This window comes from Neopelma chrysocephalum, unplaced genomic scaffold (assembly GCF_003984885.1).
Source record: "Neopelma chrysocephalum unplaced genomic scaffold, ASM398488v2 Primary Assembly neopelma1_97222, whole genome shotgun sequence".
In the NCBI taxonomy this organism is placed as follows: domain Eukaryota; kingdom Metazoa; phylum Chordata; class Aves; order Passeriformes; family Pipridae; genus Neopelma; species Neopelma chrysocephalum.
In genome coordinates this window covers 318702-336651 of record NW_020925863.1, presented here as the reverse complement: position 1 = coordinate 336651, position 17950 = coordinate 318702, and the positions used below count along the sequence as shown (strand labels likewise).

Sequence of the window (17950 nt, the reverse complement as noted above, 5' to 3'; positions counted from 1 at the left end):
GGGGCCGCGCCGGCAGCCGCTGGCCTGGCCGGGCAGGGCAGGAGCTGGGGCAGCGGCAGCGGCGCCAGTCGGGCCGTGCCCGGGGAGCGCGGCCCGGGCGGCGCTGGGAGCGCAGTGCCGAGGCCGCCGGGCCCAGCACAGCTGCCCCGGGCCGGGCGGCAGCGCAGCCCGCAGTGACCCTGCCCGGGGCTGTGACAGGCGTCTCGTCAGGAGGTCACAGAATCACAAAATAGCTCAGGTTGGAAGGGAGCGCTGGAAATCATACAGGCCAACTCCCTGCCGAGGCAGAGTCACCTGGAGCAGGTGACACAGGAACGCGTCCAGGTGGGTTTGGAACGTCTCCAGACAGGGAGACTCCACGACCTACCTGGGCAGCTGTTCCAGTGCTCTGCCACCCTCAACGTAAGCAAGTTCCTCCTCATGTTGAGGTGGAACTTCTTGTGTTTTGGTTTATGGCCATGGTGGTTACAGAGCACGTTTTTGCCATTGTGGTATGGCAGGTGTCCTGCCCACCGGGAGCGGCCACCTGCCCTTCCCGAGGCTGGAAAGTGACAGGGTATTTAACTCAGGTTTCGGAAATTGACAAACATCTCCGTGTCAATACATGATGAATAAGCAGGCTGCCAGTGGGGAGCTGTGAAGGAAATGAGAGACGGTCTGACAATTTTCAGATTAGTTTGACACATTTTTGACACTTCTCAGCGTAGTGGGATGTGAAGAGTAAACTTAGAAGCATTTTTCTGCAAAAGCAGTTTCAGAGTAGTAAAGTGAAAGACGGAAGGCAGTGTTACTTCAAAGAGCTTTTTTTTCATGAGCATAATTCAGCTAAGAGTTGAATTAGAGGCACTCATTTGGTGTTTGCAACACTTGGACTGATTCAGATTAAAACTCCAACCTGAGAGTATATACCCACTGCCTGAACTAGAGTAATGTCATGGGGAGATGTCATTTCTTTTAAATGCAGGATTTTTGTGGTTCACTTTTCTAGATGGCTAAACAAAGCACAGCCTTATCAGTTTCATTCTGAACCTGCTCACCAGTCAGAGGAAAAATGGACAGAGTTTAATACCAGAGTAAATCTCCAATATATTGGATTTAGGCTGTTGTAACTCAGAGGAGAATTTGATCTCCTACACACAGAATCAGTAGGTATAGGATTTTCCCAAATGAATGCTTTAAAATGCAAGGAAAGATTGTGATTTGGGCAGGTTATGTCTCCATAACCTGAATTATAGTATAATTGCGTATCTCAGTTGATGATGGTGCTGAGGTCAATGAAAGCATGTACTGAATCAATTAATTTGTGACAGCTGAAATTTTCCCCAGCTCAGCCTTTGGATTTCATTCAAAACTTTCTTTAAAGAAACAACAGTGTGTTCATTTGCTGTATGCTTCATTTGAAGCATTCTAGAGACCTGGAACCAAGTCTTGGATTTTTCTATTTGCTTGAGTATCCAGCTGACTTTAGTGGGAGCGTTACGCAAGAAGGGAGTTCATGTGTGAGCCTTTTATGTGGTTAAATAGATAATTGATATGGGTGCGGTTATACCGCTTGTTTTTAATATAAATAGCAGCGTGCTTGGTAGGCAGAGGGGGTATAGTAGTAGTGGCATTTAAAACTATTTTAATAAATATTCAGTGTGGGATTAGGTTGAGTGTTAATTGCTATCAGCATATGCAGTTTATTATTATCAGGTGAGTGTTTACGGTGGAGGTAAAAGGGGCGTCGGCCATCACACAAAGCTGCCCGTGATGGCTGCTGCAGATAGGGAGGCTCTGTCTTCCTGGCCTGCTCAGGGTTGTGACCGTCCCTGGTAACTGCACTAATATTTTTCTCACTCAGTGAATTATACCTTTAAAGTCCCAGCTGATGATCAATGTCTTGTGAAAGAGGTAAGCTCAGTGATTCTCAGCCATGTGGTGGTAATCATAAGCATTTAAAGGATAGTGGCTAAAGTTGTGGAATTAAAGTGGAAGTCAAATGATGGGCTATTCCTATTAAGTAGAAATAAAACATACATTTAGAAAAGGCTGTGTGTGACTCCATTAATACGTTTCTGATTGATTGATTGATAAGGATTGTAGTAGCTCTTTTTTTCTCAACTGTTAAGTGGGGTATGATGGAAGACTTGAAAGCTATTTGATCCATAAGGCAATCACAGTATCACATAAATAAATCACACAGTTTAGCTTGTTTATCTTCCTTATTCCTTTCTAAAGGCCGTACAGTTAAATGTGACTTTGTGGTTCTTCCTTTGAACTAATCTGGGTTCTAATTTTGTTTTAATGATACTTTAATTTTATTCCATACAAAGAGAGTGGAAAGGATATAACACAGTAGAAACATGATCTGAAACATATATATGATTAATTGGTTGTGTTTGCTTCTTCTAGGGAAAATCCAGAACGTACCTTTGATTTGGTACTGAAAGTAAAATGCCAAGCTTCTGAAAATGAAGGTAATATACTATGCCTGTGATTTTTATTTATAGAAATGAGTGCTAGAAAAAAATATTTTGCATCCTGATGTAGTGTTAGCTTATATTTTGAGTTGCTGTTGTATTGAGATTGTATTAGAAAGTGGGTGATTATTTTATTGCTTTTTAAAGTCTATTAATTTGTGCTTGTTGTGGGTTTCTACTGTTATATTTTTGTTTTGACTATTGTAAAAATATTTTTGTTCTGAGAGAAATATTTGCAAAGCTCGAACTTGAATTGTATCTGCTGCACTTCGGAAGTCTTACAATGTTGGTTTTGTCTAAAATTTCATTTTAGCAGAACAGTTGACTTCTATCAGTGGAATGTTAATTTTGATCAGTGTGATAGGGAGAAAATAACTTATTTTCTGAACAATAGGAAGAGACTTTCTTTGTAGCTCATGTTTGGCAGCAGCTTTGGCTTGATACACCATACAAACAGCAACGAGTGCTGACTTGAGCTTATATTAGCCGTCAGTTTCATGTCTCTATAAACACGTGGTAAAAGAGATGTAGTAGTGCAAGAGTTGTCTGAGAGAGGCTTTTTTTCTCTTGGGTAAAAAGAAGATGGGATTTGCAGTACTGAAATTAAAGTGACCTCTTGAAAGTCCACTGGGGGAACTCGGTTCATGTTCTCATCTGAGGTTGTTGGCCTTACAAAAGCCCAGGGAGAGGAGGAGTCTTGTTGGGGTTGTGTTGTAGTCATGTTAGTCTGTGACAGCTGTGTCTTAATCACAATTGTAAAAACTGCATCTTAAAATAGAGTATATTTCTTATCCTACTGTGCTAATGGATGCTATTTCCAGAGTTTACTACTCTAACAGGAAGGCTGTAGAAGTTTATAGCTTCAAACTATCCCTTTCTTTTTTATTTATTTTTTTTATTTCAGGCAGCATTTGTTAGTGGTGTCATGGGAGCATGGCTAATATGTTTACAAAAACCATTTTTGTTGAAGCTTCAACAATGTTGAAGCTAAACCTAGTTCTTTAGGTCTTTTCCTGACAATCCTAACAGACTTTCTGTACCTGTTGTATTATATGTTATCCTGTACTGATAGCTCAAGTTTCTCCCTTTTGTTTTTCCTCTTCTCTTTGTAAGATTGTTCATTTAGTTGTGAAATGACATCTTGGGCCTGGTGCAGTCCTTGGATACCTTCACTTTTTTTGTGATCAGCCAGAATCCCTCAGCCTGCTTTTGTCATTTGCTGTTGATACAGTCACAGTCTGGCAAATCAGATGGGTTTTCTGAACTCTGATCATTGTTGTGGTTTGTATCATGGCACATTTTTGCTTCTGTTCTCCCTCTTTTGCACTTTTTACCTTAGTGATTTCATACATGATGTCTGGGAACCCTGCTTAGCTACCTGACTTCTGATCTGTTCCTCCTTGCATTGTGCTTTTGGTCTCTCCCTCTGCCCAATATCCCTTCCTGGGGGCCTGTTCAAATCTTGGCTTAGGCCCAGCTTCAACCTGCAGATTTTATTCCCTTTCTTCCTTTCCCTCCTGAGATCTAGACTGTTAATCCTTTCAGGTTCTTCATCTTCAAATTCAAAAAATGTGGGTTTTTCTCTTCTGTGATCAGAATATGGTTCTAAATCCTTTTAATTCCTTTTATATCCCATTTGACTTCTGATTTTTGCACTTCTACTGCTATAGGAAACCACTTCTTGTTGCTTGCAGCTCTGTGAATGACCTACACCTGAATTTTGGTCATAGGCACTTCCCCTGCCTCCCTCTGTGGGTATTTTTGCTGTTTATCAGTTGTCTGTGGAGAGTAGCATCTTTAAGAAGTCTGTGTATTTCCTTGCACTGTGACCTGAGTCAGTGTGGAGACTGTATCTGGGACCATATTGTGGTTGCATCCTCTGCTACTCCACTTCTTGTCACCATCCCTTCTGTGCCGGGTGGGCTCAGTTGCTGTTGGTCCACGGGGTGGCCAAAGGCAGGAAGGAGGTCTGATACCTGTAGTGTTGGAGTCTGGAGTGTGTGACAGGTGAGGTGAGGGGTTTAGGTGTCTTTCAGCTGGCTTGGAGCTTGCGTTGATTCTTGCACGTGTCCACAGATCAGCACAAAAGTATAGTGCCCTTTTACCAATCAAACGGTGCTGGCTGAATATTCCAGTTACTATGCTGTTGTACTTGGTGACCTATCTGGGATTCGTTTTAATGTCTTTCATATCATATCTAATTCAGATAACAAACTCACTCCAGTGAGGGCTTGACATCATATTTACATATGGTATTATGAGCACAGTGATGTATCAAATTAATATATCTGAATGTTAAAGTTATTTAAAGGAAATTCACAAGGTACAAAAGTGTATTGTTTCACTGCCACTTTAGAAATGGAGCACAAGGCTTGTCATGCTAAACGGGGAGCTTTCAAGGTTGGTTTATTATAAGGCCTAACAAATTTGACAGTTACCCTGTATTGTAGGTCTTGCCTTTAAATAGATTTTCATGCTAGGATAATCTTTTGAATACATCATACTTGAAAACATGATCCATTCACCTGTTTCTTTGCTCATGCCTCTTTCTCTCTTATAAAAGAGATTTGTGTTTAAATAGGGGCTTTTTCCCTCGCATCCCATCTGCTCCTTGTACTTGATCCTGAAGCTATGTCGGGGCTGAATTTGTGACATCACTGTCACCAGTGTTGCCGTGGAAATATCACAGCCACAAAATTATGATCTCCCTGCATGAGTGAGCAGCAGGAGAAGCTGACTTAGAAGAGAGGAAGACCTTAATGTGACCCGTGTATCTTTAAGCTTTTTCTTTTCAAGCTTTGCCTTAGCATGCATTCTCCTGCATTTTAATTTCCCTGTGCCAGTGTATAACTGCTCTAACAAATAACATTTGAGGTAGCCCTACTGCACGTGTAACTCTTAATAGGATGTTTTTATGAGGATACTGTGTGCCTGCAGCAATGTGACATGACAAAAAATTTTGCTGTTAAAATTGCTATGCTTTGGAAAAGTATTTTTAGATAACTTCTTAATTACAACATAGCTTCCAAGGAATGTTGGTTTTTCAGATATGACAGTGTCCTAGGATTCTTCCACCTATGTACATACATACATGAAATGGAGCAGAGTTTATATGTATTATGAAATTTGTTCTTAAATAATTTTGCTAATTTTCAACATAGGTATTTACATTGAGTAGAAAACAGAGAGGTAGGTTAATATGAATTTATCACATCATGTTTAGGAGGTAGCTCCTGAATTGGTTACAGGCTCAGTTGTGCTAACATGTATTTATTTATAGTTGGATCAAAATTTTGTTTCCTATTGGATACCTTTTTTTGTGTGTGTGCGTTGTTTAAGAGTAGCTTGCATGCTTAAATATCAATTTATTAATACTGAGTAGATCATCCTTTGGACTACTGTCTCCTTTCTCTCTGTTCTAAACTACAGGAGTGCACAGTAGCATTGCTAGAATAGTGATCTTCTAACCCTTTCCTCATTTTTGGGGCAGGAGAGAAAAAGGGGTATTCTCTACTTAGATGTTCTTATAACTCCCTCAACAGTTTAGAACATATTGCTTGCTGTATTTTCAGAGTAAATCTCCACAGAGGAGAGAAAAACCTTAAGACCAAAATCAGATTGTTGCCGTGTCATAACTTCCAGTCCTTTGCAGGGGTGAAGATTGTAAGCATCAATTTATATATGTTGAAACATAGTAACTAGTTGATGTGACAACTTTTACTTATGAAAATTCATAACCCGATTCTCACAAAACTTTGAGATGAAGTAACTGCTGTTCACTCGAGTTTGCTAAGTGACTGGGAGGTAAGTGCTAAGCTATTCTAACAGCCTGGTATTTGTTAATTGTGAATTTGGCTTGCAGTGTGAGTAGCACCTTACAGCAAAAAGTTTTACAATGCCTTCCAGGCAGTTGCAGATTTTCGTAATTCTTTTCTGTGTTACTCCTTAATGAACAAGCAAACAAAAGAAATAGTAAAAATGTGTGCTCGATATAACATCAGCAGTAGACCTTCAGCATTAAATTTTCACTTGCAGGCTCAGAGGACAACTTGATAACAGACATTATCAAAACTGTTGTGTTATTTTAAGGACAAGAATTACTCTTTAGCTTTAGAGTGAAAAGATGCAAGTTTTTTGCACTTTGGGCTGAATTACCCCTCCTAGATATCAGGAGTAATGCAGTGGTACAGTTGGTCCTGAATGCATGGCCTTACATAAGGCTATTGCATCAGGACTGCTCAACAGCTGCACCTACAGCAACTTTACTCTTCTCCTGGCACTCTTTTGAAAATTATACTGTGGCTGGCACTGTAAGATATGCTAGAGCCTAGGAAGTGTCTGAACAAAGCAGTCTGCAGCTTCTTTTTTTCTTTTTTTCTATTCGTATCCTTCTATCATGGAAAGTAAATGGAATTTCTGGGAAGTTTTCCACAGGACATGTCCAAACTAAGAGTGCCATTATAATCTTTGTGAGGAGTGTATGTTTATCTATGTATCTATGCCTATGCAAGCATATACAGTTTGTGCATACACACATATAAGTCAGAACTTTGGATTTTGGTTAAATGTGCAAAGATGAAGTTGGTAATTTAACCAAGTCTATAAACTTTGTATCCTATATATTGATTCTGTTAAAACTGGGTTGCAGAGGCCAGATGCAAAAGGCAATGCAAATATAGCAGCAAACAGTAGTTGCAGTGTGCAACAGCTTCTGTGAGCATAAAGTCTTCAGCATTTCTGTCCACAGTTTCCCAAGAAGATGATGACTCAGATTGGTTTCAATGTGTGTGGTTAAGCGAGTGCTGTTTGCTACACCCTCATTTTCTTTGATTGTAGCACATACAAAAAGCAACAAAAAGGCTCCATGGAGTGTACAGGTAGATCCAGAAAAGTCAACCACTGAATGTTGTGATTTGGGTCTAGGACTGCTGTAGTCTTGACTGTTGAAGTTTTACTTGAAAACCCCTTTAAAGTAGCAGTTCATTTTCTGTTCAATCTAAGATTAATTGTTGGAACAACCCTTGAAATTTGATTGCTTTGTCTCTATTTCCTCTTTAAATGCTAGGAAGCCTTCTATAGCTCTAGGGCTAGATAATGTGATTTTCAGAGAAGGTGTTAAGTAGATTGTGTTGAATTGCGTGAGCAACTCCTGTAGTTTGTCTTGCCTCTGCCAGAATGATAATAAATCTTAGTGATGTGTGATCTCTTAATTATTTTTCTAAAGGGTCTTATTTTCGTTAAATTTTCAAGGAAGAGCCATGAAATCCAGTTTAATTGTGTATTGGTGGAGTTTAAAACTATATCAGTTAAGTCCAAGAATTAGTATAGAAATGCAAAATTCTTTGTATAAGGTTTGGTTGTGGTCTATAAGGTAGTAATAACATCTGTAGTTCCTGGAAGGTCTAAATTCTGAAAAAAAAAGTTTAACACAGTTGGTAAGATTTTGATTAAGAATCTTCCAAAGCTGCTCTCAGGATTGTGGACAGAGCAAGCACTGGTTTTTCTTCTTTTGTTTTTTCTTCGCTATAGAGAGTTGTTTGTTAACCGCACACCCTGAGCTGGTGGGTGTAACGTGCTGATCAAGACAACTTCTTTCCTCTGCTGTACATATTTTTTTTTAGAGCATCACTTGAACCTGATGAAAAAGATAATTCTATCAGTGTAATACATGAAGAAATCGGCATGATTTTTTTTTAAGAGCAGTTAAAACTTTTGATGTAGTCTTTATATGCTGCCAACCTTTTTCACTGTTGGTTTTACCTGGAAAGATACTAAATAAGTACTGACCCCCAGAAAATTAGGTTTCTCTAATTTTTTAAATGACTTTACATTTTTAAGGTAACTGTGTATAAAAAATTAAAACTTTCTACTCTTCTGAAGTTTCATTAAACTTAAGATCCCCCCCTTGCCCCAACTCATTAACTTGTATGTTGTTATTTAAGTTACTGCTACTTCCCTGTAATGGTTTCTTGCTTTTCCTGTTGAAGTTTCCAAATGGTGGTACCTAAAAAGCTTGGAAAAGGACATTTAATCTAGCCTGGTTTCTCTGTAGGGTTGATTGATTAGGAGAATAATATTTCACAGTCTTTTGTTGAGGATTATGTAAAAGTTTTGAAGGCAAAAGTAGGAAGTGTATGAAAAGCAGCTAGTGCACCACTTTTGACAAAAATGAGGAATATAAGCCAGAGTTTGGCTGAAGCTCTCTGGTGTACGAGCACCAAGCATACCTGTAAGTCCTTCATAAATTACAATCTTTAAACCCTCCGGTTGTATCTAAATGAGTCTTTTCATTATATTCAATTTTCTTGCATTTAATTGGAAAGTCCCTTAGGGTATGAAAAATGTCTTCTGTGTGTTTGCACTGTTGCTAGCAAAGAGTGGGTGTTGAAGAGTTACAAACTACAAAGCCAATTAAGACAACAATGATTTTGCATCTAAGATAAAGATTGGCATTTTGATGCTTTTTACCTTTTCCTTTCGTTCACTAAAGACTGAGAAATGGAGTGTAGTCTCTCCAGCTTTCAGCTTCTCCACAGATGCAAAATTGTGGAGGAAAACATTGCTGCTTTTCAGTGTCTCATTTCCTACAGATCTTTTTTTTTTCCACCAACCTACAGAGATTCTTGGATGTATGTGTAATTTGGAGGTGGGTGCAGATATGTGTGTGTAGGAGGGGAAGGGGCGAGAGCTGCTGAAGAAATAGGTCAAGGAAGCCCTTTCTCCTATCTCCCCTGCATTCTTTACCAGGGAGAAGAGACCTTGGTGGGGAGGGATGACCCTACTCCCCAGCAGCCGGAGGACAGTCCTGGGAGGAGTGGCAGGCTCTGCTGTACTCCAGAGATTCCAGCTGTAGTAATGTGGGGGCAGGTGCTGTGGTATCAGTGCTGGTAGAGATGAGTTATTCCCCTGCAGGCACTTGCCTGTCTGTGTCGTTTTTTCATGTAATGCCATACGCCACTTTCAGCAGCGTGCTCGGGTTTTGGGCAGTGAAATTAAAAGGGAGTTAAGCAGTACAAATATTAACTTGCTATAAAAAGAATTTTGCGTAAAATTGAACAGACTTAACATACTAGTATTAATAACTAAATAAAAGCTGAAACCAGCAACCTGTATTGTGTAGTGTAGTCAATCAGTATGAAAGTTGATGTTCCTGTGCTTTTTTCAAATTCAATTTTAGTTTCATTTTAGTACTTAACTATTTGAGATGGCTGCCTGGGGGATAGTTTATGGGTTTTAAATTGCTTGCATTCAGAAGTGTTAAGAGTTTGCATATTTTCCTAAGCTAATGTCAGCATGCTTTGGCCCTCCCACACACTGAACAGCCTATCGTACACAGAGGTTTATCATTTTTTAATGGGGTATGTTATGCTGCTCACTGTCTTCATATATAGTTTAATGGCTTTTTTTATGTGTGGAGGATTTAAAATCTGCTGAAAAAACTTTGAAAACTGGTTAAACTTCTAAGCCTTAAAATGCTTGCTTGCAAAGCCATAAGACACTTCTCTATCTACCACTAACTTGAAGAGGCTGAAGTGTAGGGTTTCCTGTCTGGTTCACAGAAATAGTCTTTAATTCTTTTTCCTTTGCCACTGATGATGTTATCTGGGGAATGGCAGAGACATGTAGATGCGCATGCTCATCGTCTAACTGTTGAAATAGATACTTCTGTTTTGAAATAAAATAAAACATGATCTGGGCTACAAAGGGAAGCGTTACATAAGTGTTCGTAAAGGGCTTAAAAACCCCTGAAGCCAAGTGAAGTGTTACTTTTATTACTTAAAATAATTTTGTGTAGTAAGAGCAATTTGATTGTAGCACTTCTTTGCAACTAGTATGTTAATAATCTGTATTTTTCATGGCAGACTGACATGTGATAACTCCATGATATTTACAGGCACATACTTAGGATGGAAAATTCTACGTGACTGACAGATGAAGTATTAAAGTGCTGAAAACATTAACTTCTGTTCATCTTCAGGATTTTTCCATGTATCTTGGAGAACTGTAGGTTTTATGTTTAGAACTGAGCAATTTGTGTGGAGGAAGGCTTCTTATATTTTGTGAATCTGGTTTAGAAGAAAGGATTAAAACTTAACACTGAACTTTATATGGAAAAAAGAAGAGAAAAAGCAGAAGTAAAGAAAAAAGGGCTCAACAAGATTTTGGGTGTGGTATCTGCACTTCCTGAGATGGGAAAGCCAAGGCAGCAGTTTACAGTCGTACTGTTTTCCTTTGCAAAATTCTCAATCCTTGTTTGGAAGGTACTGTCTATGTATTAAATCCTTAATTAGAAACAAGGCTTGAACAACGCCCTTAGATTATGTTTCCTGGATCTGGTTTCTTTACACATTTGAATGGGTATTCAGATGTAGATTAAAACCTACCTAAAATTAAAAACTTGTCTGAAAAGAGCATATTGGTTAGTGTTTCTGTGTTTACTCTGGCACATATTTTACAAAGTTTTTTAGTTAATGGCAAGTTTGATTATCACAGAGGCATAATTGCCATAACCAAGTTATTTTGCTATAAATGGCTTACCATTGCATTTTTCCTTAAACTTAGAATGATAAAGAGCAACACAAATACTTCTATTCATCTGACTTTAGAGGGAGTTTTATTTGTTGTGCCACTTGAACCTGTATTAGAACGCATACAAATGTTGTAAAGCTGTGGTGTCATTGTGTAGATGGAGTCAAGTGTTTGCTTTTGGGAGGAGGCAGTTCTTTTGCTCTGTTACAGGACAAGCTGAATGCAAAAATCTGGTGTCTTAGTATTTAAATACTGTCTGCTAAATGTTGAATTGAATTGTGTTGAGAGAGTTGCACTTGACACAGAGAAGCCATACTGATAGTGATTATAAGGCACAGCATCATTTCCCTCAGAAGTTACAAAGAAAACCTTAACATTTTAAGGCAGGTGTTTCCAGGAATGGAGTTATTACAGAATGACGATAATTTTTATATCCTCAGGTTAGGATGCAGTATTAAAAAAAAATGTAAAAGACTGTTTTGTGCTACAGTGAATGTGTTTGTGTTCTGTTTAAATGCAAAATAAGAAAATGTAGCAACATAAACACAAAAGACAAGGATTGTGTGATGGTTGTAAACTTACCTGGAGGTCTGTCACGAGCTTAAAGTAATAAAATTCTTTCTAAAGACCACAATTATGCCAGATTGGTATCCTGCAGTAATTCATAGAACTGAAAGTAGTTAATGATATTGTGACTACATAGGAAATTCTGATAGATTTTGTGACCAGCAAACACTTTTGCTGGTGTTCATACTCTAGGTAACTCTTCCCTGCTAAGAATACTCCCAGATTAAAAAGAACTTCAGTTTTTTAGTGGCAGATGAATTTCTTGCCTCTTTAGCTGAAGCTAATGAACTTTTGCTGTTGCCTCAGAGGTGGCTGTGATGTCACTGATTCTGTGCCAGCACAAGTAAAGCTTTCTGGCACCAAAACTGAGTTAGGTGAGGTTCTGAGAATTCAGTTGCAGTTTCAATCAGGCACTTTTAATTGGTGGATCTGAGTAAACCCATTTTAGTTTCTGGGAATGGGCATGTCCTATGCAATGTAGGTATGTGTTGGCATCTGCTTTAATTTGGGGTTGGAGCCCTCTAGCATCTTGCAAGTTCTAGTCTAAAAATGCTTATACAAGTGTCAGCCAGGGAAAAAAAAAAAGTCAGAACTAGCATATGTAATTAGTAAGTAAGCAATTTATAGGGAATTTTCTTTCTTAGTCTTGATATAAAATGCTGTATTTTACATTTGAAATATATTCTTTTGCGTTCTGGTTTTGACAAAAAAAAAAGCTTGAGATGACTACCTTTCAAGTACCTGGCTGAAAACATTTTTCACTGTCTATAAAAACCATAATATATTAAAGCCTGCCTTAAATTCTCTGATAGCTAGTGATGGTGACTCTCTTCTTTTTAAATAAACAACTTTGTATGACGCTACTGGACACTGACAGATACAGCAAACTGTCATTGAGAATACTTGTCAGGTCTTGCAATCCTTGGAGGGAATTTGCATTGTGTTTTCAACAGTGAACAAAGCAGAATCCTTTGAGCTCCTTCTGTTGGGGAAAATCATGAAGGACAGAGTAAACCAGATCAAACAATAATAAAAATAAATTAAACTAAAAGTGAAATAGGATGAAGATTGGAAATAAAAAGGTAGTGAATTTGTGTTGACTGCGGTCAGCAGAGCTCTTGAAGCCAGTAAATCCATGAGGATGGGGAAATTCCTGAGCACTTGCTCTCTACGTGTTGGGGAACATGAACTTGGTCTGCTCATATGTGATCTGCTTCATGCCTTTTAAAGAAATGAGAAAGATCTGAAACTGCAACGTGCTTTAAGCTGTAAAAAGAGAAAAAATTACTTTGCTTTTAGCCCTAAATTACTTCAATCTGTAGGTTTGCCTGACTCTCCTAAAGTAGAAACACTGCTTTTCTCTGCATTTCCCAGAAAACTTGTTGGTAGCAGCATTTGCTCTCAGAGAACCCATCTGTGTGGTTTCTCCTAACCAGGTATTTTGGTTGGTGAGACTTTCTATGGTTGCTTGACTCTCGTGAACTGGAAAATACTCCGTGTGGTCATCTGTGTGAAAATGACAATACTTGTTATAAGGTGTTCTCTGCAAAAGGATCACCCAGTAGAAATGTTAGCTTTCTGGTGAACAGTGGCTATACTTCATACACTGTTCAACTTTAAAAATACCCAATAACCTATCTAAAAGGAGTCAGAAATATTGAGGATAAAATTTTGGCTGTGTATGCAGTCACTTCAGTAAGTAGTGGTCTGGGATTGCAGAGTGATCTATACATTCACCAGTTAACATCATCATGAATGACTTTAATAAAAATCATGAATTAATGAAATCAGTTAAACTTACAACAGTTGCAGAGGCCTCATTATAGTTGTATTGTAATATGGATTTAAAGCCAATCTCTATAAAGTAAATGTATACCCTTAGTATATGCAGTTCTGGGTTTGTGCTGAGAATATGACTGGGCTGTGTATGGAGCCAAATCAGAATTGCTCACATTGTGTCTTACAAACAAAATGGGAATTTATAATCTGATAAAAGAGCATTGTTCATTTTGTGTCTCATCATGTACGCTCCTTCTTTTATCCTAATATAACAGGGAAACTTGATTCTGACATATGCTACTGGAGTACTTCTGCTACTGGAGTTCTGCCTCTGTGTATTTTAACACTAGAAATTATTCATCTAAGCGTGACCAGTATGTTTTAATTGTCAGCACATCTTGAAATATTCATCTTTCAGTGAGCAAGACAAAAAGTCTTGCTAGGACAGAAAGTGCCAGAACAGCATAAACAATAGTTGCAAACAAAGTGATGTTTCAAAGCGTTCTGTATGCAAAGAGATCAAAGTGGGTTTGGTGTTTTCTTTCTTTGTTTTGTTTTGGTTTTAGTTAATGTTGCTCTGGATATGTATAACAGTATATATTACTTACCATAGTAGCTAATATAGTAGCTGTGTGCTTGTGGGTCAAACACAATGCAAAGCATGAAACAGATACAAATTGCCTAATCTGAGATAAATGTTGAAACAGTTAATTGTTACAGAAAGTGCTTTTCTATCATTTGATGTTCCAGAACTCCAATTTTTTCTTTTTAAGTCTCAGCAGTATATATTCAATTATTCTATTTAATAGGAATATTAGAAGTCATGTCATATATGTAAACCAAAAAGTAATGATAGTGTATGGCAATACTGATCAATTACAAGAAAATAGTGTGTTTTAGAAACCAAAAAAACCACATTTGAAATATACATCAGTAGTTCTAAAGTTTAAATACCACACCATGTTCATATGTGGTTCATCAACATTTCTGTAGGTTTTTGTTTACAACTAGATGTACTGGAATAATGTGAGTATTGCAAATATGCAGGGTGAGGCAGAGGCAGATTTGGGAGATCTACTTTGAATACCAATAGCTGAGAGAGATGAATTTGAAATGAGTGTTTTCAACTTCATTAGGTTATTTTTAAGAAAATGTTTACTATAGAGTGGCATTGGAAAATGGTGTTTTGTTGAGATAGGCTAATTGACTTCTCTATTCTGAAATTCTTAGACATTCTAATATGATTTTTAATTGTCTTCAAATAAAATATGTGAGCAACGAAACAAGAATTCTCTTGCATATGTAGCTGTGTTAGAAGTTACGGTCATTGATAGAATGCACAGATGTGTGGATAAAATCTGCTTTATGTACAATGAACTGCAAATCCTCCCCTCTAGAAATATCTGTGTCCAGAAAACTGATCACATACACCAAAGATAAGGTGGTACAAAACACAGTGTCATACAGGATACCAACCAAGTCTGGTTTTGAATGGTGATAAGTCAACAAAGAAAAGCATTTTATAAACAATAGATGAAATATCTTCCTAACTTGTGGCTGGGTAGCTCAGTAGTTATTAATAGGATACAAAATCTTTCAGCTTTGGAATATGTTTACAGAGCCAACTCTGGCATTTTTTCTTTTTTCTTTTGAGTGTCCTGTTATTGTCTGTACTTCCTCCTTTACTTGTGTGAGGTTTATGTTTTCATTTGATTTAGCAGCACTAAGGGACAAGGATGAAGAAACTCCCACATTGTAAGGGCCAGACATAATCCTTAAACCCTGTTGGATTTTGCTAATGTTGAGCTTCAGCCAAACTGGGGGGAAAAAAGGGTTCCAGGAAGGTATAACACTTACTCTGCATTAGTAGGAGGTGCAAGCACCAGTCACCCCTGAAGGGAAGTGACAAAAGCCTGGATCGTGTGGCTGAAAGCCTGAGTGCTGCATTGCTGTGGGCCACATCAATGAGCTTTACTGCTAATAGGTGTCCATTAGGCAAGTTCTGCAAAAAGCAGGTCTTTGAATAGCGTTTTCCAGGAAATAGATGCTTCAAGCTCGAAATGAATGACTAACGCTGAGCACAGTGCATTTCTTGATAGTAGTTTTGGTGGTAATGGTAAGCGTTGCTGTCCTCTGTTCTGCAACCTGTCTTTCCATGGGCAGCTAGAAGAAAGCAAAAGCTCTCTCAGTTACTGTGTGGCTGCCCAGAAACTGTGTTGGTGTAACTGAAGTAAAAGGAGGGGATGAGCTACCCTGAAACTGCCACAAAGGTGTTGGTTCTCAGTGCTGGAAGTCAAGATATAATTGCATTATAGAGAAATTACATAACTTTCCTAAGTGGTAGCTTTTCTTGTGCTTGAAATAAATATTCTTTTGAAAAATTATTTTTATAATATCAGAAAATGACCTATGTTTGATTGTTTATTGGTGACTAAACCTTAATCAGTAATGTATTTGACTTTAGTTAAGGCATCTTGATGAACTCCCCTTCAAGTAGGAGTCAGTGGGGATGAAGTCTATGGTTAAGCAACACTTTCACCTCAAATAATCTGAATTTGGTGGGTAGGACAGTGGAGGAGATTTGCTGTATAACCTGGTAAACATATTTAAACTATAGAAAACCTTAAAAAAAAAAAGGGAAAAAAGCCTCTTTATAAGCTATTTTATTATGAAATATGAGGGGACTGTGATTTAGTCCTCATGGAAGTGCTGTAATATCTGCTCTTGAAAAGATTAAACAAGAGTATGTGTTGTTCTTACCTTTGCACTTCAGCAGCACTTCAGCTGCAAATCTGTGTGAAAGTTAAAACTTCTTGCTGACCTGTAGCTTCAAAAAGAAAATTGTTCTAGGCTTTATTCAAAAAGGAAGTTGACTAAAAATTTTACTAAAACATTGCAAGTATTTCTTGATGCAACAGCACATTTGCAAGATGTTGTCTTAAGACACTCCTAATCCATGAAAATCAATAAAATAATAGTTTAAGAACTACATGCCATTTTGCCCAGGGCTTATCAGACATATCCTTAGTTACTGCCTTGTCACAGTTCAGGGAATAGCTGTTGTGAGAATGGTACCCACTCTGCTTCCTGTATTTACTGGCAGGGGCTTGGATGCCTTGGGAGGGAGAGGTGTGATTTGTCACCTCTTTGTTTTGATGTCCTTCGCAGCAGGAGATGCTGAAAGGACTCCTGACATCTTCTACAACAGTGCCAGTGTTGCTTTGGTTCTCTAAACTTGTCCTGGGTGAGAAAGCAGGCCAGGCAAAGGTAGTGTGTGTCTGTACCTGTTACTGGGCTCCCTGTGGCATATGGAGAGCAGCGAGGAAACATTGGAAAGAAAATCCTATGACCAATGACTGACTTAAGGGAGGGAGCAGATTAGGATTGTGCTTCTGTGTTGCATCACTCTTCATGTCTTTGTTTTTAGAGGGGAGAATCTTGCTGAACTCCGTTCTCAGAGTTCAAGGTACCGCACAGATGTGTTACATTTAAGATAAGAGAGTTCATTTGATTTCTTTCTTTTTGCTCAATAAAAGCAATATGCAGAGAGTAGTGAAGTAGACTATGAGTCTGCTTCAGTTCAGGCTGGAAATTTTGCCACATTCCTAAGGAGTTTTTAGTGTTTCAGGGCATCTGATTTTTGCTTCTGTTAATAGCAGATCAGTATTGCTTTCTATGGAAAACAGATTTGAAAATACATCAATATTTTAAAGAACTATAAAAATGGATGAATCTGCTATACTTCCTTTATGTTGCCAAGGCCTTTCTATATACTTAGCAAAGAAATAACAAACGGTAAAGTTCATGTTTGTTTTTTTGTTTGTTTTGTTTTTTAAAAACTGCTGTAGAGTTTTATTCCAAAAGCAAAACAAATAAGTGGTGTATTCACTTAGCATTTATTAGAACCTTTTTTTGGGAAAAATGAACAGTTTGTGGTCAGAATTCTCTTATGTAGTTTTCAAGTGTTACTGGAGGATTACAATCAGTAACCTTTTTGTTAAACTTAGCTGCAGGGCTTTGTGGTACTTGAAATGACTCATACGCTGTACCATGGCTTAAAAACTTTTGTACGTGTAGAACTATAACTCCCCTCTTTTGAAGTTTTAATAGCTGAATAATTGAGATTAATATGACTGAAGATGGTAGACAAGTAATTCTTGGTGCTGGTGCTAAGAGGGAGTTAGATGTACATTTGTGTGTAGTTTATTTTTTTCCACGTGCTGCTTCTAGAATGGTTCACATTGCATAATTGTTAGATGTTCATTTGGTTACATCCTTGAAAGCCAAGAATGAGAAACAATTTAAATAATTTTGTCTCCAAGTATAAGAAAACAAGATGGAAAGCAATAGCATATAGATGAAGATGAGGACAAAGGTCAACCAAGTCATCTATGCAGGGTGATTCTTAAATATGTGTTTGGTGTGTTTGGTTTATAACTGTCTATAAAAGCAATTTTTCTTGGCACATCAGAGATGAGATTTCAGTATCTTGCTGAGTAGCTTAATGGAGTATCCCCTTATCATAGTGCAGTTGGTTCCTTGTTTTGCTGTTGTCTTGTTTTTTGGGTTTAATTTTGCGTGCAAGCGTATGTGGGAGGAAGTTGTGACTGAGG

The 17950-nt window shown here is 38.1% G+C and overlaps 1 protein-coding gene across 1 annotated transcript in view; it reads left to right on the top strand.

The window, feature by feature from the left end:
- Positions 1–313: 313 nt before the first annotated feature.
- Positions 314–17950, top strand: part of DENND1B (DENN domain containing 1B) — a gene marked incomplete at its 5' end in the record, with an annotated part of 148918 nt that continues 131281 nt past the window's right edge. The window contains 2 exons of the mRNA XM_027671862.1: positions 314–324; positions 2395–2459. Of these exons, the coding sequence (XP_027527663.1) occupies positions 314–324; positions 2395–2459 (76 nt within the window). The remainder of the gene's footprint in view (positions 325–2394; positions 2460–17950) is intronic.